Below are 27047 nucleotides of genomic sequence, written 5' to 3'. Positions count from 1 at the left end.
GTTCATTTTCACTCACAGCATACTATCTTTAAATTATCTCTAAACCATTTGCAAGCTACTTTTAGCTTCTATTTTTGTACTCCTTTTAACTAGATATTAACTATTTTATTGCAATGCTGCTTTTGAAATTAAGCTTCAGTGCTGTAATTATTTAGGACTTTTTGTTAATAAAAGCAACTATGTTGATACAGCCAACTTATATTTAAAGCATAGTACTATTTTAAACAAAATAGTATCACATCAAATTTGAAATGATGGCAAGTAGTACAACATGGAAGTGTTTGAAAGGAAAGCTGCCTTGCAAACAAATTAACTAACATTAGCAGGAAGTACAATTTTCTCCCTGACAGTTTTTCATGACACTGTTCATTTTCTCTGCTTTTTCTTTTTTCCTTGATCCTTTCCAGGGGTTGTGCATGTAAAGCTTCTACTGAGTTCTAAGAGGTACTGTATATGCTGAACGACTCTAAATAATTAACCAACTTTGGAAGTGACTGCAAGTGCTACCTTCTTACCTGAGAATTCTGTTCCATAGGTGTAGTCTTGTGTTTTACAAAGACTGAAGTACATGTAGAAATGTTTTGTTGCTATTGCTATACAGCACTTCAAAACATTTATTACCTTGAGGAAAGAAAGGTGGATGTTTCAAGGTGTGTCATGTTGGCAGAATTTTCAATGGGCATTCTGATATTTCAAGTATTTAATATCAAGTTCATTGGTCATGTTAGATTTTGCTAGTTGCAAACCACCAGTAGAGGTAGAATAGTTTCTTACTTCAGTGACCCTAAAAAAGAAATATTGCATCAAAGTTTGTAAGACCAGTCCTCAAATTCCAGATACAGATCTTTCATTGTTAGTGACTGCTTACAACTACAAAAAGAATCCAGGTTTTCCAATGCTGAACTGGATTATTGATTTAAGAATATTGAGTTGCAGGAAGGTAACAAAGACATCTTGTGATGGAAAAACCTTGTTTCTGTTGTACACAGACTAAAATTTATAAGAAATAATAAACAAATTAGCATGCTCTCCCACAGTGATGTTTTTAAAAAGACTTTAAAAAATAATTTCAACTCTTTTCCACAAAGAGGCAATTCATTGTTCAGTTATCATGACTGCTCTGCCACTACTGATACTTCAAAATGCAAGATAAGACAGAACAACAGTTGACTGAAGACCCATGGTAGCAGAGAATTGAGTTTAAATGAACTTTTAACCATTGTGTGATTTTAAGAGAAAGGGAAATAGAATCTAAATAATTTTCCTGTAAGCAGTAGAGATAAGAGCAGCATTAATGCATTTCTTTTCCCAATGATGACAAGTAACATTAAAGATACCAGCTGCCTTGAGTGAAGAAAGTCACTTTTCCCCTGAATTGTTGTGAGAAGTGATGTACATTCTCACTGAAACACACATAAAAATATTTTTACTATATATTTCAAATTGGATGTTGCTTTTTTTTTTTTTTGCATGGAACCATCTGTGCAAGTTTATACTGAATTTTCTCTCCGTCTTTTTTTTTAATTTCTAAAACTGGCCAGTCAAGTAGTGTACCTTTGAGAAAAATTGAAAGAAAAATTATTAGAAACCATTCAATTCAATTGTGTATTAAATAAGTTAGGAATGTTGCATTATTTCCTCCTAAGTCAGCAACCATTGTTTCATAATGGTTTATATTTTACAGTCACTCAATAAGCAAAAATTCTGGAACAAAGACTGATGTTTTTTCTCTTTTGCAGGTCCTCCAGTTAATGTCACATGCAACATATTTATAAACAGCTTTGGGTCCATTGCAGAGACAACCATGGTAAGATATTTTAACTTAATCAATGTTTAAAATTTGACTTAAAGATGTTCGAGAAGCTCTAAAGCTAGCTAGGGCTTCTCTTCACCCGCAACGAAACAAAGAAGGAAATCCACTTCTGAGAACAGAAAGTGAGAAAATCTAATTTGGCAATTGATTTTTTTTTAACAAAAAATCCATCTTTATACCATCACACAGAAGTAAAAGTAAAGCCAAGAGCTGGGGTTTTTCTTTAAACTTCTCTATAAGTTTTATTTTACAGTTGTAATGAAATAATTATTAGATTTCTATAATTTCTATAGTGTATCACTTTTTTAATCTCAAAAATGCCAATGTACTGTTGCTTTGTTCATAATATTTTATACTTTCATTTAATACAGTGAATATGGAGATGTATATTTTATTTAAAAATCTTTCTTCCATAGAGCTATTGCACAGAGATAACAGAATAAGTAAAACTTTGAACTGGTATATAAAATTTGGGTAAATATAAATGGATTGCATGCCTTTGTACATACACTTATAATTTGTCTAGTAAAGAAAGGCATATGATAGAGTAAAAAAAGATTGGACAGTTTAAGAAAATAAGGAGAAAAAAATGTCAAAGTGTAAAGGTAGTAAAACTAGATATTGAACTGTGAACTGACAAAAAACCCTAGGATAATCTCATTTAACATGAGAAACACATATGCTAATAATTTGGAGCACAGAATTAATCATTAAAATTTGGTTAGAGAGGACATACATTCTTTTTCTATACAATGGCTTCACATTTTTTTGAAGAAAGGCGAAAATACCCCTTTGAAACCAGTTACATAGTAATTTGGGGACAGAGAGGGTTAAAATACAGGGAAATGACAGAACTGTGTAGGTTAAGATCTAAATATAGTAAATACTCTGAAATCCCTGTAGTTTCAGAGTTGTACTTGGAATGACCGAACAGAGACTAAAAGTAATTGATATAGTAAAAAAAACCTCCAAAAAACCCAAAAAAACCCCTCCAAACAAACAAACAAAAAAACCCCACCCTAATGTAACCAAGGACCTCTAGTTAAGAAAACAATAGGACAAATCCATAAAGAGAAATATTTATGTCCCCTATCTCCAAGGTGATATTAACAACTGCCTGATCTTTACCTACCTTGGAACATAGTAGTAGAGGTTAGTGAGAGAGGTAGATGATTTTTTTCCAGTTAGAAAAATTACTTTAATTTGTATTTGGGGGCCTTTCCAGACTGCAAATCCTAAACAGATTGACGTGACATCTAAAGAGATTTATTCAGGTTCAATCAGAGGATTAAGCAATACCCACATTATTAGAATAGTGTTCAACAGCTACTTTATGGTGCCTGGATGAGTGAATTTCATCCAAAACAGGAGACAGACCATGGGGTCAATAAAGTGCCAAGATCCAGCCACTACATCATTATTTAAAGGATATCTAGAAAATTGGAGTTGTTGCCACTTAGAAAAATTGTCCTGAATTTGGGAAGAGAATGACTGAGTTCACATCTGAAGTGCATTTTCTCTCCAAAACTAGAGAATTATAAACATTTCCTTTCAGTGCAACTTAGTAAGTTAGTTCAATACATCTATTTTACAATGAAGCTATCTTCTCTACTGTGTTGCCTTGAAAGCAAATTAAAACAGTCAAGATAGATAATGACCTGACCTGTAACAAATAGTTCCAGTTAGTACTTTATAGGAAATACCAAACCTGATCAGAACCACAAGGCTTTTCATTCTCTTGATTATATGTATTGAAAAACTGGGCACTTAAGCACAACCTTGACCTTCATGACGCTTGTATTCTGTTTATAATGTATTTACTGATGCACTTCAAAACAGACTTCTGCTTATTGTCAGCAGCTTTTGACCTCCCAGAGACTCAGATCTTGCTTTGCAGAAGAACAAATGCTTTTGTCTAGATAGCACTTTTAATTGTATGTTTTATTAGCTTTACTTCTCCCCAACACTGAAGGTGAACTTTTAAAAAACATTAAAACCTACCTTAAAATATATCTTAAAATGACAATGAAAATCATTTTGCATTATTTTACAAATTGAATTTCTGCATGGTTTAACAGAAGTTCAGTGTTTCACCAATTGGCACTATTTTATCAGTTTTATTTACTGTAGCCCTTAAAATTCAGGTACCTATGTCTCAATATCTGTTATAAATCTTTATGCATACAACTCATTAGAACAATTTTTTAGACTCAAAAAGGGCTTTTATATTCTTGATAAATATTTCTTTTCCAAACTGTAAACAGAACAGGTTAAGTAAGCAGCAGGTGCAAAATAAAACCCGGCCACTAAGTGATACCTTGCATTTAAAACAGCTAATAATGGGATATGCGTATAATCTCCTAGCTTTAAAGAAATATGAATACATAGAGGCATGACCTTTGCTGTCACTGTAATTGCCCTTGGCACTGTCAGTCTCTCTCCTTGTCTCTCTGGTGCCCTTGCTGATGACCAAAATCTTTGAGCTCCCTCTGCTGCCCCGGATGTGTATAACAGAGTAAACAGTCAGAAAAACAAGGGGTTAAAAAAAACCGCAGCAGTTGCAAAGTGGCTCGGTGCCAACTTCACATTACCAGACTTAATAGCTCTCACTGAGGTCAAGGAGTCTGTCAGTGCGCAGTAGGAACTGCACTGTGTGTCCCTCAGGCAAGCAGATTCTCTTAAAGTCATCCACACCTGGTCTAACAGCTCAGGAGAGACAGAGAATCCTAAAAAGTATCTTAATTTGGCTTACAGCTTGTTAACTTGGTAAACTGGTTCTTTCTTTTCTTGTTTTTTGGGGTTTGGGTGGGTTTTTTTTTACATTTCTTTCACTTTCTTTAGATATGGGTTACACTTATTTCATGTTCTCTTTCTTTGTCTCAAAAGAGAGATCAGATGGTTCATAGCAGGGAATAGACATGCCACCTCTTGCTAGGAAGCTGTGATTCTACTTGAACCTAAATAACTTAAAGTGATCATATGAGGAATTTAGTTTGTGTCATGTATGCTCTGAGGAGGCAGAAAAAAAAGTGAACCATATAATTGAAAATCCTCTTAAACAAACTTGTGGTTGGCACCATTTATGATCTAACCTCGCCAATTTTTCTGTGTTATTGAACTGAATGGTAGTATCAGTTCTGTACATGTCTCAATGGTACTCAGCTTGTATTTGCATTGTACCTTCTAAAGCTAAAAGACTTCCTGATAGTTAAGAGCAGTCTGGTATATATTGTGGCAATTACCAACAACAACAAAACCAAGAACAGATTATTCAGTCTTACAGGGTAAGAGTAATATCAGTGCCAACATTTTCAGCCACAAATGCTCAGAGTCGAAATACTGAATACAAGAAACAAAGGCTACAGGACAGTTTGGCTATTGGGTGATAGTAGGCCATACCAAAATGCTTTTATTTTAGTAGATATGACTGACAGATTTGCTCAAGGTTTTCTGAGTTTTAAAGGTCAGGTACAATACCGATCTTAATGTAGGTTTACAGCAATTTTTACTAACTGTGTGTTAATATGCTTAGCATAATGCATATGCTAAAAGTGCATTGAAAGGGAAGCTCACAGAGAGAACTAATGGCAAATGACAAGGGTTCAGACAATTAACACATTGAAAACCATATGCCTCTTATTTGGTCTTGCCATGTTTTTGCTCATAGGTATTTCTTGGTTCAGTCTGAAAAGAACTGAATGTTGATAGGAAGCATGTGATAGATCTTTCTCTATTCCCACTGCTAATGATATTGTCTTGCATTTACAAATAAAATGTGCTTTTAAACCACATTAACCCATTTTTATGCAGTCGTAATTACTCTCAGGAGTCACAGGTCTCTAATTTCTTTAGCTTCATCTTTCTTTCAAGTGAGCATTTCTGTTTATGTTCTATTGTACCTACTCTAGGTTCTATCTCAATAGAGTGCTTGGAAGAAGTGTTCACTTGCATACATTACACACCTTAATGCTGAAGAGTTTCACCAAATATTTTTCTTCAGATTAATCACTTAGTTGATTGTCTCAAATACATTAAAATATATACCTTTCTTTGGTGAAAATACGCTGAAAGAATCTGTATAGCAATGCGTCAATATTGACGTGGCAGGAAGAAATATCTATGGTTTTTATCTCAGACAAGTGAAAGTGAGGCCTTGCTATAAAGGCCACTTTACAGTTTCAAAATTGAAAAAAAAAATCTTTTTTCCCCCTATTTGTCAATTAACTCCCTTCTATCACAACACAGAAAACTTGATTTTTCTTGTACAAGTTTGGAAGACAGCTTGTTTAACATTCTTTATTTTTCATAAACTTGCCTCTGCCACCCTGATCCTGGGTCAGAGTCAGGACTAGACAGGTTTTACAAATTCTAGTGGGTCTGCAGCTGTTCAGTCTGTTACATGTCCAGACTAATCCATGCAAATCCCTCTGCTGAATCTGCATTCTAAGCAGAGATATCATATCACCCTCCTGAGATACAGCATTTATTCCATATTATAAGGAAATTCTCTAGGATGCAATCAAAGCATGCTTGGAAAAGCACATTATGATATATACAACATATGAATTATCAAATGGCATAATTTTTATTTTATTTTAAAAAAATAATAATTCCTACACTGATTGGTTTTACAAGCAGCAATGGAAAACATTTTTTGTGCACTTCTGCTCTGACACTTTTAGTCTAGGATAACTTTTTAGAAGGGAATCTTGGAATTCAGATACTGTGTGGTGGAAGATACCAGGTAAAATGCTGACTGGTTTTACAACAGCACAACAGCATAATGAAGCAGAGAGAAACAAGAAAATGCTAGGCAAAGGTAGCACAACCATCTCCCATCCATCTCACCAAGTTACAGAGTGTGACATGGTACAACTGCTTGGAATAGCTGATCAAGGGTGCACACTGCATATTACTAACACAAGTTGAGTCAGGTGCCTATTTAAAATGAGATCAATTTGAAGTTTTGCATAAAAACATTACAGTCAGGTATCTGATTTGCTGGTAAGCTGTGATGGTGCAGCTAATGGGTAGGCTGAGTAATGCTACACATAGAAGAGGCTAGCACAGATGATACAACATATGATAATTATCAAGTACCAATAGCTGAATTTCCAAATCTAGGGAAATCTGTTTTCCTACTAACACTGAAAATTGTCTTTATATAAGTCAGAAATGAGGACAAAGAATATCACTGTGTTTATCCACTGGTCTCTGTGAATCTTATGAAAATGACCATACTATTCTATACTTTTCCTAACCTCTTTCTATGTTATAAAATGAGGATATTCCTGTATTCTTTCCTGGTATCTCTGAGTTTTTTCTCAGGAAATAACTCCAGCCTTTTAGGCTCTTTTGATGACTCTGAAAAAGTAAGAGAAATATCAATTTTTCTTTTGGATTCTTTTGATGGTTTATAAATGATTTAGAAAAAAAAATAGACAATGTTTGGACTGAACGATTCCAGAATTAAATTACTGGAATTTGGGCAGCAAATGAGCTCTGCACTGAAGCAAAGAGTTCAGACTCTTATGTTTGATTTAGACATGGACTAGCAAAAATGGCTGATTAAGCAGATTTTTAAAAATCATCAAATGCTTTGTCTTCACTGAAGTTGGTGGCTGTTGCAGAAACTGGTAGCAGAATTCTCTTTCTGGCCTCTCAAGACAGTGGTTTTTAAACTCTTTTCAGAAGTAACTCTCCAGTGAGTTATTAGGGACCATTAGTGTTCATTTCTTGGTTAATAGAGTATGTTCATGTTGCTTCAAAAAAAGGCTCAGTTACAGGGATGGTTTGCACATATTTCCTTTGCTTGAAAACCAGTTTATTAAACATGGATATATCAAAAAAACCCAGAAACATAAACTATGAATAGATACATCAGTAAAAAATGAACAAATAAACTTGCCTTGTTAAACATTAGGTTAATCTTTCCTGTTTATAGCAGTAAAACTCCAATAAGCCAACTTAAGACTAAGGTTTATTTTTATAGCATCCTGAGGCCAAATTCTGCTGAAAACTTTAGAGCTATAGTCAAACTTACCTAATAACAGAGTGCATTTGCCTGATTTAAAAAAAAAGAAAAACAGCAGGGTTTTGTTTTCCAGACATTTCTAGATAACATTTCAACAATTTATGAAGAATTGAAACTTCTTTTATGAAAAGAAATTATATCATGCAGTCAAATCTCTAGACTAACTGTGAAGTTCTAATCAAGAATAAATGATACTGTAATGATGAAAAACTGCTAGAAAAATTTTTGTATATTTTCAATACCTTTAGATGAATGAACTGTCGCAGAGGATCTCAGTTGTTAGTGTACATTTGTAGTATTAATGAAAATTTAAAAGTGAATCAAGAACTGAAAAGGACTATATTCTGTGCATGAACAATTCATAGATCTGAAAATATAATAACAAGTATCTACAGTAAAGCAGAATTTCAAAATGACAGTTTTCACTGAGTGCGATCGTATAACAAACAGTATAAAGGTGTGGTCCTTTTGTGAAAGCAGATGCCTTTAATGCAGAATGAAGTACTAAAATTCCAATTGTTTTGATTTGTAATCTGGGTTCATGTGTGTGGTTGTGACCTATCATTTATTTCAAAGGTTTTTTGGAAGAAGATAAATCAGATATTTTTTTAACCTCATTTGAAGAAAAAACTGAATCCAGGTCTACAATCGCCTTAGTACTCTAAGCCTACAAGTAATAGTTCTGTTTCATCTAAAATAGATAAATATTTACCAGAACAGGTAGATATGAGCTCCTCCAGACACACTAGGACTAACAATTTTGTTGTTCTCTCTGGTCCATTTTAACAAGCATTCTTAAAGATTTTACAATGCACCTTGTACAATACAGAAAGTTGAACAGCTCAATTTATAGACAAAGATTTTCATTTCACCACAGAGAACAGATCATTGTTTGCCCCTCCTCTTCTCCTCGCGAGGAAGTTGTAGACTATGATGAGGTCTCCCTTTTTACATCCTTTGTTTACCTACAGCCAACTGATCTTCTAGCAAAGCTGGAGAACAGTTCACACCTCTTATTTCCACTTCCCTATGCTTGCTTATATTGATTCTTCTTTCTCTGACTGCTCTTTTTCACTTAAAGGGAAAACCATGACTTTTATAGCACCACACTATGAAAGCCCATGGCACTATTTCTATCCCTTCCAGTATTTTTTTACTTACTTTCACATTTTTATATTAGTCTTTTCAACCTGTTTGAAGAGCAGGTATCAGGTACGCTGTTCCTAAAAATCTATATCCTGATATAGCAATTGCAGCATTATCCAGAAAAAACTGTGGAAATAACTAATTTGCAAGCTGCATGCTACTCAGTCACTATTGTAGAAAATCTGAGGATATGTGAAAATAAGATTGTGGCATCACTGCATAGCTCTGTTCACATCATATGAGGTATGCTGTTTATAAAGTTTCATATTTTGTTGCAATCATACAAGAATATTAACTCTCTTGAGGTTATAATTATGTAACTCATGATGTTTCCTAAAATTATAAGAACACAGATACCAGTGTAAAGACATTATATAAAAAAAAATAAAATAAAAGGACTAGGCCAAAAGTAATACTTTTAAAAATATCTTTAGTGTAGCTGCCTCATGATGTGTATTTAAGAGATGGAAGTTAATCTCATCATGATATAGGTGGATTTTGTCCTTAACTCCCATTAACGCTAATAGGAGTTAAGTCCATAAATCCCCATCTATCACTATGACTATAGCCTGTCTCCCTCAGTTTTGCATGAACCTGAAATTTACTAACACTCTTTACAGAAACAGAAGCTGCAGACAACTTTAGAAAAACCATTCAAGGAACTTGAATTAAGAAAACAAAGGATTTTCAGATTGTCACCTTTATTCCTAATTTCTGTTCTTTAGTCTAGTAAATATGCGCTGGAAAAGCTCCCAGGAAAAAGATTTTACATGAAGCATTAACCTTGAAATTCTTTCCTTGAATAAGTCTGAGTTATCATTAAAAATTCTGTTCTGCTCTCACATCTTCATTTCATTTTGAATACTCAGTACTTCATGCACTCTGGGTATGCACACTCTGGGTGTGCATTTTTAATTACTCAGCACGAAAGGGCTGTACACTTAGAATTTTCATACTTTTCATTGGGTCTGGCTGAGATGGAGTTTATTTTCCCATAGCCCTCACAGTGCTGTGCTTTGTATTGGTAGCCATAGAAGTATTGATAAAATTTTTTTGTTACTGCTGAGCATCAGCACTGCCTCTCAACAGTCCTCTCCCCCACTCTCCCTTCCCACTGAGGGGCGGGACAGGGAGGGCAGGCAAGATCCTGGGAAGGGACACAAGTAGGCCAGCTGACCCATACTAACCAAAGGGATATTCCATACCATATGACATCAGCTTATAAAAAAAGACCATATAGAGGCTAAGGAAAGGAGGAGGAAGTGGAGAGCATTTGTTATATACGTTTGCCTTCTGGAGCAGCCCCTACATGTGCTGAAGCCCTGCTTCCCAGGAAACAGCCAAACACTACTTGCTAACGGGAAGTAGAGAATACACCTTGTTATTTTCCTCTTTGCTTATCTGTGTGCAAACTTCTATTTTTGCCTTAGTAAACTGCCTTATCTCAAAAGACTGTAGTGGGTTAACTCTGGTTGGATGCCAGGTACCTATCAAAGCTGTTTTATCTCTCCCCTCTGCAACTGGACAGAGGAAAGAAAATACAATGAAGGGTTCATGAGTTGAGATAAGGACAGGCAGAGATCACTTACTGATCACCATCATGGGCAAAACAGATTTGAAGTGGGGATATTAATGAAATTAATGAACAGAATCAGAGCAGGATAATGAGAAGTAAAATAAATCTTAAAAACACCTTCCCCCCACCCCTCCCTCCTTCCCAAGTTCTACCTCCTCCCCCTCATCAGCGCAGGGAGCTGGGAAATAGGGATTATGGTCAGTTCATCACAGGTTGTTTCTGCCACTGCTCAGAGAGAGAAGTCCTTCCCCTGCTCCCAGTGGGGTCCCTCCCACAGGAGACAGTTGGACACAAATTACCGAACGGGGGTCATTTTTCCAAGAGATGCAGTCCTTCAGGTACAGGCTCCTCCAGTGTGGGTCCCCCACAGGGCCACAAGTCCTACCAGGAAAATCTGCTCCAGCATGAGCTCCTCTCTCCACGGGTCAGCAGGTCCCTGTCAGGACACTGCTCCAACAATGGACTCCCAGGTCACAGCCTCATTTGGGCATCCACCTGCTCCAGTGTGGGTCTCCTCCATGGGCTGCAGGTGGATCTCTGCTCCCTCATGGTCCTCCATGGGCTGCAGGGGCACAGGTGCCTCACCATGATCTGCACCACGGGCTGCAGGGGAACCTCAGCTCCAGAATCTGGAGCACCTCCTGCCCCTCCTTCTGCACTGACCTCCTGCAGAGTTGTTCACATGCTCCACTCTTCTCTGGCTGCAATTTCATCTGACCCCTAAGTTTTTCTTTTTCCTTCTTAAATATGTTATCACAGAGGTGTTACTCTCATTCCTGATTGGCTCAGCCTTGGCCAGTGAAGGGTCTGTCCTGGAGCCAGCCGGCATTGGCTCTGCAGGACATGGAGGAAGCTTCTAGCAGCTTCTCAGAGAAGCCACCCTGTATCCCACTACCTAAATGTGCCACACAAACCAATACATATTCCCAAAGTACAGAGATATATCCTAAATCATATATTAAAAAAAAAGTTGAAAACATTTTATAATACTTTAAAATTAAACAGTAAAATCATATATTTTATCAAAGGAGCTTGTAAGGATCCATTTTTTACATAGTCTTTTTCCTTTTCCATAGAGAATACACAGCATGTTATCAATTATGGTCATCAGCAGCTGGTAGAACAAGAAGTATTATAAGACTTGTGAATCAGGCTTTAATTTTGTTTAAAAGCTAATATGATCACAGAAAGTGTGGTCTGATATGCATTTTTAATGCCCCGTCCGATGTCATTACTACCAACATAACAATGGTGCCAGATCTCTTTCTTTTTTCTTTTCCTACATCCTTCTAGATTCCAATACCAATTTACAAAAAAACAAAACTCAGCATCTCTCAGACGGTTTCGTTTCTTCAACTGCACAAAATAATCCTTATGACTTCAGAATCTCACTTATTACATGGATCTCAGCAGCAGCAGCCATCTCCTACAGCAGAGAAATTGAATTCTGTGTCTTCTCTCACTCCCAAGTACCTCTCTTTGTCCCTTCAGCTAGTTATCCACCTTATCCAGCAAGTGCAACCCTGCCATTTAGATTCGCCAGACAGGTGTCTCTAAACAGGGATGTGCAGATTGTCACCTTCTTCTCACTCTCCAAATTTCAGGTAATCCCAACTCACAGCTTCTCTGCTCCTATGCAGCTTGCAGAGGCTTTGAATTTCTCAACAACTTCATCCAAGTGCTTTTGGCCCTGCAAAGCCAACAAAAATCCCTCGTCATGATTTAACCCCAGCCAGCAAACAAGTACCACACAGCCATTCTCTCACTACTCCATCAGTGGAATCAGGGAGAGAATTGGAAGGGTTAAAGCCAGAAAAATTGTGAGTTGAGATAAAGACAGTTTAATAGGGAAAGCAAAAGCCGCACATGCAAGCAAGTCAAAACAAGGAATTAATTCACTACTTCCCATGGGCAGGCAGGTGTTCAGCCATCGTCAGGAAAGACAGGTCCATCATGTGTAACAGTTACCTGGGAAGACATCATCACTCCAAATGTCTCCCTTACTCCTTCCCCTCTCTCCCCCATATATACTGAGCGTGACACCAGATGGTATAGAATATCCCTTTGGTCAGTGGATGTTGGCTATCCTTGCTCTGTCTCTTCCCAACCTCCTATGCACCCCTTTGCATAGTCTCTTTGCCAGCATGGCAGTACGGAAAGCAGAAAAGTCTTTGGCTCTGTGGAAGCACTGCTCAGAAATAACAAAAAACACCTCTATATTATCAACCCTGTGTTCATCACAAGTCCAAACATAGCCTCATACTAGCCACTGTGAGGTAAACTAACTCTACCTCAGCCCAAACAAGCTGTAGCCTTCTCCACAGTTCAGAAAGATCCTAACTTGCAAGCATCAAGGCTTAAAATTTAATTCTGCCTAGGAACAAATTTAATCCCATATTTTCTTTCCCAGAAAAAAAAACAAACTAAAAAATCCAACCAACCAAATAATCCCAAAACCAAACAAAAACAAAACCCCAAACCAAAAATAAAACAAAAACAAACAAACAAACAAACAAAACAAAACAAAACAGCAACACACAAAAAAAAAGGCAACTGCCTCCTCAAGGCATTTCTTGTCAAAAACCAAAGCATTGTGAACAGATACTGAACTAAAACTTTATCACAATCATGCAGATATTGCAGGTGAATTGAAAGCAAATATATTGAACACAGAGAACTGAGGAAAAGTAGATATTCACTATTTCTTCTTTACCTGTTTCTAATGATAAAACAGTAATTTTCAAAAGCACTTCTGGAAAATCTGAATTTATTCCCTTGTTTTAAAAGATATGAATTCTTTATAAAAGCCTTTACATTGCCTGCTCATTCAGTCACTAGATTTCCTTTTCAGTTAATGGATTTCCATAATGTAAATGTATAGGAACATATGAAAGTTAATTTACTGGCATAACGGGATTAGCTAAAGAAGATTTCTAGTCTGCTTTCCATCTACAAACATTGTGAGCTACAATATGCGGGATCTCTCACAATCTTCTTTTAGTTCCTCTATCTTCTTTTAGAAGATTTAAATTGAATAAGGGTTTAGCTACTTGACTTCTGGTAGGATTGAAAGGATAGAACACTGAAAATTTGATGATTCTAATCTGTCATTATTAGTCATTATTAGTTCCCTTGATTGCAACATATTTTTCCTTATTTTTGTGAATATTATGAAACTGGTTACTCTACAGTTCCAGAAAACTGAATATATAAAATGCATGATTTGCATGTCTTGATAAAATGATATAATATATACTACAAACATGTGTAACAACAGTTTTCAAAGTATATATTTGTACTTTGGTTAATTATCTCATTAATTTTGGATAGTTTTACTTTTATTTTTAAATATTTATACTAGACCTTACGGGGTAACAAGACTCTTTCCTAGCTTGGGAAAACATGGAGAAAATATTTCAGATTTGTGTCTGTGACTACTGTTCTGGTATTACTGTAATATTATGAAACACAGGACTTGAGATCTATCAAAATAAGGTTAGATTTACTTTTCAATGAGTAACCTCTACTTCCACCCTCTTCATCACGGACCTACTGGAAGTCCATGAGCTTGACATTTCTTCTTTATCCCTTGTTACTCATCTGGACCCACGTGCACTGTTCACAAAGTTATTTTCCTTATGAAAAGAACAGGTTAGCAAATGGATACTGAATGGAATTTGTATTTGTTAAAGTTTTATTTAGTTGTCCAAGCGCATTTAGTGTGGCCATAATAATCCCTTAGAGTCCCTGGGTTATCTAGGATGGTAGACATATCACAGAATTGCAGGAGACATGCATCTTTTTGAACCAGCAGCCAAAAGGCAAAATATCTCAGGGCTTTTCAAGTCCCACTAGATGATGTCTTTGTCTAGAAAAACAAATTGTTCCCTTTCTGTACTGCTACAGTTCAAATCCACATTAAATTTTATGTGTTGCCATGGCATCATTATAAAACCTCTAAAACAACATTATTTTCCTGATAGACCTCTTGGTGCATTTTGTCCATATCAATAAATTTAAAGTCAACTTGTATCTGATCAAGTTTGTTTAAAGTACAGATGTATTCCTTCTCATAGCCCATTTTAGCAGTTTAAACTGAGGGAGTTAGCAGGCCCTGCTTCTGGACTTGAGCTAGTTTAGTTTTACCTTTTATTTTACCTCATTTACACTATTCTAGGCAATGTCATATTTGCCTACCAACACAAGGAAAGCAGCAGGCAAAGTTAATATGGAATTCCCAAATTTGTATTGGATCTAATTTGGTTGTATTTCCCTGAGCAGACGAAACAGAGAATGATTTCAAATACATGTTTCAGTAAAGTTTTCTACTATTAGCCAATTCAGTCACTAACTGAAACCATTCATATTCCAAGTGCTAACATATAAAAGGCATTAATAACAACATGGAATATATGGCAGAAAAAAATTATGGGAACAAATTAATGATCTCAGAAGAACTTAAATTTTCACTTAGAAAGAAGTACCTTCTGCTGTTAGAGCAAAAACTTCTTCAGGAACATATCATTTTTTTCAAGAAAATAAACCAGACTCTTGTCAACTGAGAACATTGGCAAGGACCAATGAAGACAGAGGCTTAGTGTATGTTGTTTGTTCATGTAATTGTCATGTCCATTTTCATCTAATCCTTTATATTACTGCTTGAAAGTGCAAACATTTTTAAAGCTCCTGAGCTAAAGCTTAAAAAGCAATTATTCTGAACAAGTTGCAAAATGTGATTTTAGTGTAATGCATTAGGAGTTGGGAACACATAGCTGCCATTAAATATGAAAGTAGTATATTAAGTCTTTAATTAATAAATATTCTAAGACATGCAGTAGGAACTATGACAAACATTATTATACAGTATATCAGTACTATGTTTAATTAATATTTTTCAGAATAAATATCCTAGATATTAACTACTTTTGACTTTTGATGATTATTTGTGAGCAGAGAAACTAAAATCTGGTATTGCTACTGAAAATAAACTCAGCAAAATAATTCAACACTAAAATTAACTAAATATGTTCATTTGCAATGTTTCCATCCTAAGACCTACAGAAAATAACTAGATATTATATTGTCAAATTCAACTGATTTGGGATGTTTTGTAATAAAGACAAGTGAGTAAAAGAAGTAAAAATCAAGGTGTTCTCTCAGAAACTGCTAACTATATTCTTCTTCTTTTAGCTATGAGTTGAATAACAACTTTTAGTAAGGCAAAGATTGAACCGGAGTAGTTGCAGAACAGTTATCATCCTCCAAACCATTCAAAGTGATAGCAAATAAGCTATCACTCATCCCAGAAGAAAAGAAAATTAGCAACATTCATCTGTCCCAGGCAGAATGTTAGCAGAAGCCATTTCACTTTGGAATCCAAGGTTATGAAAAGCAGGTGACACACTTAGGAAGAGCACTTGGTACAGTAGTGTATAAATTTATTTGCTGAACTTCGAATTTTGATTTCGTAAGGGAGTCTGAAAGATCTGATATTACAGGTAGCAATTCAGAAGTACTAGTTTTAGCCAGTTCTTTCTAAGTAAGTTCTAGTTCTGTTGACTTCAATATGAGTATTGCTGGACAGTTATCGGACTCAAACTCTGAATTAGGCAATATTGAAATAAAACTTTAACCAAACCATTCACAGGATACCCACTAGGATATCTAGTAGTTCAGAAATGTATGAAAAACCAAACCAAACTCCCCAAAAATTGGGAAAAAAAATATTAAAAATATTAATGCACACCTTAAAATCTGCTCCTCAGAGGACCTGTTAATCCAAATCCATCAACAGTCTTTTCTGAATAGCTCAAATAATTTTCTAAGGCTTCCTGAGATCAGATGCAAGTTAGTCCTCATCCAAATCTCCAAACCATCTGGCTTGTCCTACTTAACGGAGGGAGTAGGAGCACCTATAATTTTCAAACTAGTCTAGGATTAGAGCTTTTATCCAGGAACTGAACAGGCCTTACTGCTCATCCTCAGCCTTCAAGGGATGAAATCTGGAGATCCTAATCATCAACAAAGTGCTTAGCCAACTAATTTGAGGCAGGGCTAGACAGGAAAGTTTTCCATGTCTTCTCGTCAGGAGTCGCAGAATTAGAAACAAAAATTGCAAGAGGAAGGCTTTCTCCCAAGGCCCACTGATGAAGACATTGCTTTCTGAGGTTCTGGAAAATTCACAAAGTTGCTCTTACTGAGGGAGTGGTGCAGTATGAGGGAGTGGTGCAGTACTGCAATTGCTCTCAGCCTCTCTATGAGTTCCTAATTCCAGAGTCAGAGTAACAAGGTCATACTTAGTTCTGGAAAGAGAGATTCTACCTATGGAAATATCCAACGACAGATCACCAGGAAGGATTCTCTGTGTCAGACAAATTCTTTATCATAATCAACAGTCTATCTACGTTGCTTCTTGTAGTGAATGCCCTGCAGCTCTTCATACAGAAAAGCATGTTGTCAGGCATGTTTGGCATTAGTCAAACCTTTGTACTCTGACACAGATTTGATGTGCCAATTAAAGTTAAGTACTCAGCAATTGATTTAAATCACAGTTAATTTCTCTTTAGCTACTATGGTAAATCTTTGACAGATTAATGAGTTACAGTTAATGATGGAGCATGGAACTTGTTGTAATTGGTTTTCAATCACTAATTGAACTGCCATACAGCACATATGCGCTATTCTAGATGCAGTTCAGGCCTGTAATCATGGAATCATAGAATGTTAAGGAGTTGGAATGGACCTTGAAGATCACAAACCCCATGCCATGGGGAGGAACTCCTCCCATTAGACCAGGCCCTATCCAAACTGGCTTTGAACACTGCCAGGGTTTGGAGCATCCACAACCTCTCTGGGCCACCTCTTCCAGTGTCTCACCACCCTCACAGTAAAAAATTTGTTCCTAGTATCTAACCTAAATTTTCCCTCTCTCAATTTGTACCCATTACTCCTTGCCTTATCACTACAGTTCCTGTTTAAGAGTCCCTCTCTGGCTTCCCTGTAGGCCTCCCTCAGACACTGGAAGGTTGCTGTAAGGTCTCCATACAACCTTCCCTTCTCCAGGTGGAACAGCCCCAATTTTCTCAGCCTGTCTCTGTAGCAGAGGTGCTCCAGTTCTCTTATCAACTTCATGGCCCTCTTCTGCACTTGCTCCAACAATTCCACGTCCTTCTTGTGCTGTACACAGTAACCCAGTAATAGTGCAAAATGTAATAAAAAATAAAGAGTCCTCTTATTTGCTATAATAAATCATACCAATGAAAATATCACCAGTTTATTAGCACGATAACCAAAAAGAGGAACCATCTCAGTTCGGCCTAAATTTATTGATAGTTAAGGAAGGATATTCTTGTCTTTAGATTTAAAATGTTTTCTCCCTCTAGTATTTACCTTTTGATATATTTACAAGTGGCAATCAAGTAATCATTTAATTCATAATTCAAGTTCTTTACATTATCAGTTTAAAGAAATCCGACTTTTCCTGTCTACTCTGACAGAACTGGCTATCCTGTCCACTCCTCTATCATCCTTTTCTGCACCTTCTTCTGCATATTCTTTGGAACAGGCATGACTAGAGATGAGGTTTCACCATAAATAATATCAGTAACAATTGAATTCCAACTATTAAGCATGAGGAAATAAAAGTGAATCCTTCAGATTACATATATAGTTTTATTTTTCAAATGTCAGTGTGAATTTCAAGATTTTCCTACTTTGATTTTGCAATGGCATTGGCAACCTGCATGGAAAATGATTTGTTAATTTGAGTGGCTTACTTAAATTTAAATATTTGAGATTCTATACTAGAGACCTTTCATCAAAGGCATATTGAAATAATTAGCTGAATAATTTTTGGTCCAGTCTGAAATTTTCAGCTATGTAAAGGAAAATTAAGAAAACTGCATCAATTTACCCAAAGTAATTAGTTACCTAAAGTGCAGTCATAGTGCTTACGACCAGTGCATAAATTTAAAATGGAAAGATATTACCACAAAGTACTACTATGCCACAGGGCATCCTGTCTAATTATACCAATCAAGACAGCAATAAAAAGCATGTCAGGTTGCATGTTTTTCAGAGACTGAGACAGTACCTTTAGAAAATCTCACCAGTAAAAATTAAAACAATTACTGTTCCGTAACATAGTAGCTTTTCTTGTACAGCAGTGAGAACGAGCTTTCGTTACAAGAAAGAGCTATAGTTAACAGATTAAAAAAAAAGTTCCCTACAAGAACAATATTGCTTATAGTGACTTACCTTTACTCTTAACAGTGTTCTTCAAAAGTCTGTAAGATTTCCTTGTTAAAATTTTACAGTGAGTTATAACAAATGAAGGAAGAATCATTTGACTATATTACGCAAAAGACAAGTGTAAACTTCACTTAGAAGGATACATTAGTCAAAATTAGTCAAAATAGTATTTAGAATGGCAACAGATAGGGTTCTCTGATTTATGCATTAAATTTTGATGACTGTTCAAATAACAGCATACAAAAATTATGAAAGCAGGTGATTTTCAATGTTCAAATGAGAAGCATATTTTGGAATATTTGTCTCATATCTAGAAGGAGACATTGTATATTAAAATGTGTTAAAGAAACAGAGTTAGGTAATTCATATATTGAGGATTTGTGCAAATGTTTCCGTAAAGTTATATTCTGTATGTTGCCTAAAAAAAATCGGGAGAAAAGGACTCTCCAGGCAGTATTAGATATGATAGAGAGCAGCTCTTTTAATGAAGAGTACATGGAATACAAAGGCACATGCCTACATATAGAATTCTTACACTTTTATGCCTTTTAGTAATTATATCTAATGGAGACATTCAATCCTAAGATCCTTTTGCCCAGGTACCACCCTTAGAACTGCCCCACTGGAGCACCTCCAAGGGCCTTCAACCTTCTATCTTGTTTTGTCTACCTTATCTCTTGCTATTCCGGTCCAGGTGCACATCCCAATGGAATGTTCTTGCTAAAATCTATTGCCTTGAAAAGAGAGTCAAAAAATGGTTAAGCCGAAGCTTCAGGAATGTGGCACACAAACTGTGAGAAAGTAATGGTCTAAAGTGAAGGAAAACCCCAGCAACATTAAAATCTACAAAAAGCTAAAAATCCTAAAAATTCTAAGGTATCAGTATGTTATGGTAATATGGCTGTATCTGTACAAGTATCATGAAGTAGAAATCAAAATATTCTCTAAGTGTGTCAGATTTCACTGTGTGCCGGAAATTGCTAGTCAAAATGTTAGTACTGGAGTCCCTAAGGGCCTCAGCCTCAGCATTGGCAGCAAAGAGCAGTTACCTCATCTCCAGTTTTTATTTTATTGAGCCTTATGAAGCAGATGATCAGTATCCTGAGCCTCTATGAAAGTTCACCCTGTGGTTAAAGGGTTTTGAGGTATGGTGAAGCAAGTGCAGACCCATAAGCAGCCTTGTTCTGTAGAATCAGGGTACAGCAGCTGTTCAGACAATGGCAGCCTTAAGGTTACAAACAAGGCTTTGGAAGTCACCACAACTTAAATGATTTCTCTCTCCCCTCAGGGAACATCCCTGTCACAGTTATTTGAATTACGAGTCACCCTTTCAGGCAAATAACACATCAGAATAGCAAGCCTCTTGTAGGATAAAAAGTCAATTCAGGCAGTTTGGTTCTGGTGTCTGTGTTTGCGTCAAACAACCCTACTTGTTTTAAGCAATTAAGCCTTGTGTTCATAATGTGCTATTATAAACTGAGATGATGAATGCTTGTCCTTCATAAAATAGCAGTCAAATATATCTCTTTCCTTTTGATGGATTAGAATTTTTTTTAGTGAATAATGAGAGCCAATTTAAGTCAGACTTTTAAAGGAACGATGAAAAATAGCTTCAATTGCTTCAATGAGAAATTTAACCAGGACTTTTTTCCTCTTAAGAGCTGGAAACAATTTAAACCAATAAACTTTATTCAAACTGATATATAGAACAACTTAATATAACCCTGAAAAGATTCCATCATTTTCTTCGTCCATTTTCCTTTTTCATTTCAACTTTCTGCTATGCATTTATCACCTGTTTTCTTTTACACATATGATTACTCTACAACTAATCCCATTCATAAACTGTTCATATTCTACTGAGAAAAATAAAGTAAATAGACATACCTTAGGTTATACAAATTAAAACATAGAGCTTGGGTTGGGCTGAAGTGCAGATAATGTCCCGAGAGCTGCAGTGCTCCCACCCAGTACTCCAGGTTTAGAGCAAGTGTTTCCTTAGTACAAGGATTTCCCATGCTGAGAAAGGCAGGAGAGGCATCACTGCTCCCACATCCTGCTTCTTTCTGTCCTTTTGATTTTATACATGAATCTGGAAAGGGAACTTGTACTACATGGTATTTGGGATATCATGCAAAGAAATAAGGGTATTTCAGTGGTTATCATGCCCTCTTTAGAAAAGACCAAAAATTCAGTTCTATGAACCCTGAAGCACAAGCTTGTCTAAGCATTTTGGCTTACTTTAGAAACAAACAAAAACCAGAAGCTTGTTTCTACATCTCTAAAGTACAAATGCCTGGCCCTGTTTTCATCATGCCATGCTGCTAATTATGAAAAATACTAACAGCTTCTCATAAGAACTTTGTATGGCTCTTGAGGCTGTCATTACCCATGATGAAAAAGAAAGGAAATGTCGTTCAATTCTTTCCTGAGGGAGGTTGGGGTGTATGTGTTTAACAAATTAGTTAACTATTTTTATATTTTTAAAACAGCTGATTAGCAAATCCTACATTTCTTCCACATGGCATTTCATGTTGCATGCTTCCATTTGACTAGAGAGGCTTTTTCCTGTCTGCTGAAAGCAGTAATTTGAATTAATTTCATTCTCCAGGTGTAGTTTTCCACCCAATTTCTTTGTCTTGAAAATTTATAAGCTTATGTGAATATAAAATCCTCTACTGGGACTTTCTCTATAAAATGTGCAGTATTTTTTCATTATAAGTAACAAACGCTTCATAAGCATGTTTTTGCATATTCAACTACCTTTATTCAAGATGAATAATTAAATTGACAAAACTAGCAGGATACTGCATATATGGAATACTGTTTCTCATGAGTAAATGTTGCATATTGAGGTTCCTGTTATTGGCTTGATTCTCACAACTGTATGGCTGCATGTTCCAAGTTTCCTAAGATCAATATTGATACAACACCGGCTTTCTACACCAGTGAGGTTTTAACTAGCTATTCTAACCTGTAATAACTAGTACCCTTAGTTATTGGCCAAATTGTATTGCTCAGCCCTGCACACTTCATTTCCCCTTCTGACTCAAGAAGTATTCTTATTAAAATTAATTTTCCTTTCCATTTTTAACCATAAAGCAGTGATGTTTTTACTTCTGTTACATTCAGAAATGTCATGTAAGGTCTGACAATCAGTACCCTTTCCCTTCTGCCGCTAATATGCCTTTTTTTATTTTTTCTTTTTTCATTAATGCAGTTCAAATAATGAGGAAAATTATATTATGAACAATAAAAATATAGTTCCTATGTCCTTATACTCAGTCTTAGTTTTAACTACAACATAATGAGATGCTAATATTCACTTTTATTTAAAAACAAATCTTTTCATTTTTCAGAGTGGTAAAGTTTTAAGTGTGCAGCCATAAATACGACATCTCTGACAGAAAGTATATACAGCTCCAAAAGGAATTCCAGAAGTTTGAAGCACTCCACTTGTTTTCTCTATAAAAGTACCCTTTATTAAGACAGGATTGTCTGCGCCTCCACATGTAACTAAGCTAATTTTTCATAAGGACTTATATGATCTCCACTGTATTTGAACAGAGGAGGAACATGTGTCCTCCTCAGACTGCTGTATGGCAAGTTACTGCTCATATAGTTTTCAATAGCAAACTGAGGCAGAGAAAGCCTAGTGGCTTCTAAAATATGTAAGGGTTAGAGAGAGAAAAACGAAATTAAAAAACTTCCCTTACAGTTGGACAGGTTTTCACTGACAAAGAGAAGGAAGTGGGAATGCCCTTGCCAGGAGTTGGGCAGAAAAACATAACTCCATAAAACTCTTATGCTTCTCATTTTGATTTTAAGACAAAGTTGTGGTAGGGGTAGAGTTATATGGAATTTTATGAACTGTACATGGAGGTTGGATTCCTTTATCTTCGGATTTTTTCAATTGTCCTGAAATGCATCATTATTCTTATCCATTGTGTCCCCACTAATACAAATAGGTATCATTCTGGCACTCAGCTAAGTAATTCTGTTGTCATCCACAGATGGACAGGGGATTACATGGCTAAGAAATGAAATAAAAGCTAAATCTCTACGCTTGATAAAGCTCTGCTTGTTTTCTCTTTCATTCAGGATTACCGAGTGAACATCTTTCTCCGTCAGAATTGGAATGATCCACGCCTTGCATACAGTGAATATCCAGATGACTCTTTAGATTTAGATCCATCCATGCTGGATTCAATTTGGAAACCTGATTTGTTCTTTGCTAATGAAAAAGGTGCCAACTTTCATGAAGTTACAACAGATAATAAATTGTTGCGGATTTTCAAAAATGGAAATGTACTTTATTCCATCAGGTAAGTCTCTAATCAAATTATTTTTTCAGATAGAAGCTCAAAAGTATACCTAAGAATTGCTAAAAGATATATTCAGTTGCTAGTCATGCAGAAGTATCATCTGTGAGTTCTGAACACAGAACTTGTCAACATTACTGTTAATACTAAATTAAAAAATGATCATTCATTAGGCATGCACATAGTAAAAGTAATAAGAAAAGTATCTTTCCCATTTTAAAGTACAAGTACTGAGCCTAGAGGAACTAGGATACTGCACAGAGCAAGCAGTCCTTTAGTATTATAATCTGTGTTGGCCTATGTATGAGTTTCACAGTCTGTAGCCTTCAATGTCACGACAATCAAACGTTATTTCTCTTTCGCCTTTTTGCATATTGCAGTTACCCTTCAACATGGAAACATGACCTGTTTGAGGAAGTATGACATTTAAAGATTAGTCACTTACTGCTGGAGTTGGAGAGAAAAGTGGAAAGCAAACTTTTGAAAAGGTTTAAGAAGCTATAAGCAGCAATCATAAGTATTGACAAAATCTAGTTATCATAGTTCATTTCTCTTCTATTCTTACCACTTTTATTGATACAGATACAGACATCAGTAGGCATTTTACCACTGTCTTCAAAAACTCAATCTAATGAGAAATATATTGTAGAAAAGTATGCTAATGGCCCACTAGACATGGTATAGATTTGGTATTGAAGCAGTGCAAAATGTTACACTTTTCAAAATAGATATACTATTGTCCACTTAGTGTTTTACTTTGCACATTTTTATGACACTTAATTAATGGGTAATCAGACTCTTTGAAGATATATCAGGAATAGTTTGTATACCAGAAAAAAAAGCAAACATTTGTGATTTGTATGGATGTATAAGTGGCAAGACAGCCTCTTTCCTCCCTCCCTCCAAGGCAGCATCTTTTCAAGTTTATACAGGGAGAAAGGATTGAGTGAAAATTCTTATGGGCATTTCATATTCAAAAGGAGGTTCGTCTGCCACTCTAGGAACATAGTGAGTCTTCAGTGTCACAACCTGTATTCTGTCACTAGAAACAGATGGAAAGAAAGTTAAAAGGATTCCGTCTCCGGATTCAAGTAGAAAGTAGATCTAAATCAATTATCTCCAGACTGTCTAAGTCACTCCAAGAGGCACTGGCAGCTGTTCCACTCTAATCAAGTAGCTCCTCCCCCTTGCCCTACTCCTTTCAGATACATACAACACAGGGTATAGACCCCACTGCTCAGCTGAGGCTGAGGGAAGTTTGGATTGCAACTTCAATAGAATTCAGACCAAGTTTGTGCCCAGGTGAAAGGGGGAAAAAAAACCAAATATGGGAAATATTATAATATTAAATTACAAAAGAAAACATTGAATGTGATGAAAGCAGATACCAGATGGTTCCTGTGTTTCTTATGAAGCCAGAAAGTTTATGTTGCCATGATTTAATTAAGGACTATTGTAATTTCTTAAACAAATTTAAAATCATACTATTGGCATGTAGTTTAATTGTTATGTGCATTTCAGTCAGTTAAGCTTTTGATAAGAGGAGACATGCTAATAGCTAATGTGTTGATAATAAAAGAAAAAAAAAGAAGTTTTCTAAATCTGCTTTTTTGTTTCATTCCTTAATGTCTCCTCCCCTAATTGCATTTGAAAAATTCAAACAAGAAAATAATGGAAGGTTACAGTGCCTATTTCAATGAATACTTAATACAAAATACTAAAATATTTACTGAAGCATAAAATACAGGTGCATCTTCTCTGAGATGACTTGCTGTGTTACCAGCCTACTAGTCTGATTTTGCATTAGGAACTGTTTTTAATAGCATAGGGATAGAGCCCGGGTCTGACTTCCCTCCTCAGTCTCTTACCCTGCAACTCTGTCACTTGCAGGCTAAACAGAAATTATAGAGAGAATGAATCGAGAAGATTTGGTCAGCAAAAAAAAAAAAAAACATAAAATAATATACAGCCATACTTGCCACCTACTGCCCACATCCCTTTAGCCCAATGACAAAAACAAGGGAATGAGTTTAAGAGAGGAGGATTAGAGCATTTCCATGCTAGAAAAGCCTTATATGTCAGGTCTTCAATTCAAGTTCCTCAGGTTTTTGTAGGACATTCTATCAACTGAACTGATTAATGGCGGTACAGTAATGTCCACAAATGATGAATGGATACCTAAAAATGGCCAGTGAGGGAAAACATGCGCCTTTATCTCTTATGTTCTTCTTTCTCATTCCATTGAGAAGTATTACTTTGAAGATAAATTATTGTATTTATATAAAATGTAAAAATACCTCTTTTGCCCACAAGTTGTGAAGTATTTCACGGGAAGTATCAGGACTAGCATAAAACACAGCTGCAGTTCAAAATCACAGGCATATTTCAGTTTACCATCCAAATCATAAAATGCTATCTTAAACCTTTGTGTTGACGTTTTAAGTACCTTATTTTAGGACAACAGCACATGAATTACTTTGCCACCATGATTTGCAGCTGACATGTGTTATGAAATTCTTGCAGATTTGGGTAAATTTTATGTCAAGGATTTGAAATACTGAAACAGTACAATAACTCTGCTGTAGTACAAAAAGGCACGCTGTTGCTGCATTCTTTTAGACTTCTCATAAAGTTAGGCAACCCTACTGAAAAACTTGTTTTTCTGAAAGTCTGCAATAATTTTTTTCCATATTATCATACTAAGCTAAGTGAGTTAAATGGGTTCAGCTAGTATGCGTCCTTTTTGAGAGCTTTCTAATGAAAACGTGTTCTATTTCTATTTACTTCTAATGTATTCATGCATTCTTCCTGCGCAGTTCTACGGCATTTTGGTGGTATATTTTTAATGGGGTTTTGTGTTCTTTCAGGTTGACTTTAATACTGTCCTGTCCGATGGATCTCAAAAATTTTCCAATGGATGTGCAAACATGTATAATGCAGCTGGAAAGCTGTAAGTTTGTGTAATGTATTATCCAATAAATACTTTTGCAGGGATTACAACTATGCAGGAGGTAGAAAAATCCCTTGTAGTGGTACAAAAATAAATTTCCAAAATGAATCTTCTATTTTACCAAAAGAATCTCTGAAATATACATGATTTTCAGAGATATTTTCATCCTTATTTGCACTGATAATCAATAGTTTTCTGTAAATCTGAAGTTATCACTAAACTTAAATACCCAGTGACAGTTTACCTTCAAACAAAATTTCTGCATATAGAGTTTCACCATAAGTCTTCCCTGTGTTCACACGTGCAGGAGGAGAATAATATAGGAGAGTATAAAAGAAACATGAGAATGGAAACTGTAAAGCAGCTATGCCATTTCAAGGCACATACACACACTCACAAAAGGACAAATCAGCTCTTGTCTCTGATGTTATGATCTGAAATAACAGAGGATCTATGAGGAGAAAGACATAGATATGCATTAAATTTTCATCTTCCTTGTGATATGAGTATTTGGAAATTGTCATTTCCCTTAAAATGAGAGGACTTTGAAAGAGAGTTCTAGTGGAAAAATCCTCCCAGTGATGCAAAGAACAAAAATAAAATAAAGTAAAGCATTCCTTGAAGGATTCCAGTAATCTGAAATTTGTGAAAATTAGTGACAGGGCAAAACATATTAGGAAGTATCCATCTAAATGATCTAGATTTACAGTTTTAGTAACTGTAAATATTTCAAAATATTTTTTAAAAAATCTGCATGTAGAATGAACATACTGGATTATTTGAAGCATATTATAGATGAGAAGCACAACACACATAATATGATTAAAGTATTTCTTGAATTTTTTTCTTCTTTTACTGGAGCAAAGTAGCATCTTAGGGGAGGGAGAGGTAATTATCTATCAGCCAGTATGTCAGAACTGTTCAATGTATGAATAGTGATATGCTTTTATAAAAAC

The 27047-nt window shown here is 35.7% G+C and overlaps 1 protein-coding gene across 2 annotated transcripts in view; it reads left to right on the top strand.

Annotated features, from left to right (window-relative positions):
- The window catches only part of GLRA3 (glycine receptor alpha 3), an 88178-nt gene that overhangs the window by 25708 nt on the left and 35423 nt on the right, over positions 1 to 27047 (top strand). For both annotated transcript variants that reach the window (XM_017816583.1, XM_017816584.1), the window contains exons 3-5: positions 1740 to 1807; positions 22921 to 23144; positions 26009 to 26091. In XM_017816583.1, coding sequence (XP_017672072.1) covers positions 1740 to 1807; positions 22921 to 23144; positions 26009 to 26091 — 375 coding nt within the window. The remainder of the gene's footprint in view (positions 1 to 1739; positions 1808 to 22920; positions 23145 to 26008; positions 26092 to 27047) is intronic.

Source organism: Lepidothrix coronata, unplaced genomic scaffold, assembly GCF_001604755.1.
Source record: "Lepidothrix coronata isolate B3197 unplaced genomic scaffold, Lepidothrix_coronata-1.0 Scaffold56, whole genome shotgun sequence".
Taxonomy (NCBI): Eukaryota; Metazoa; Chordata; class Aves; order Passeriformes; family Pipridae; genus Lepidothrix; species Lepidothrix coronata.
Note: the sequence above shows the minus strand (reverse complement) of the source record. Positions and strands in the feature narration are given on the sequence as shown.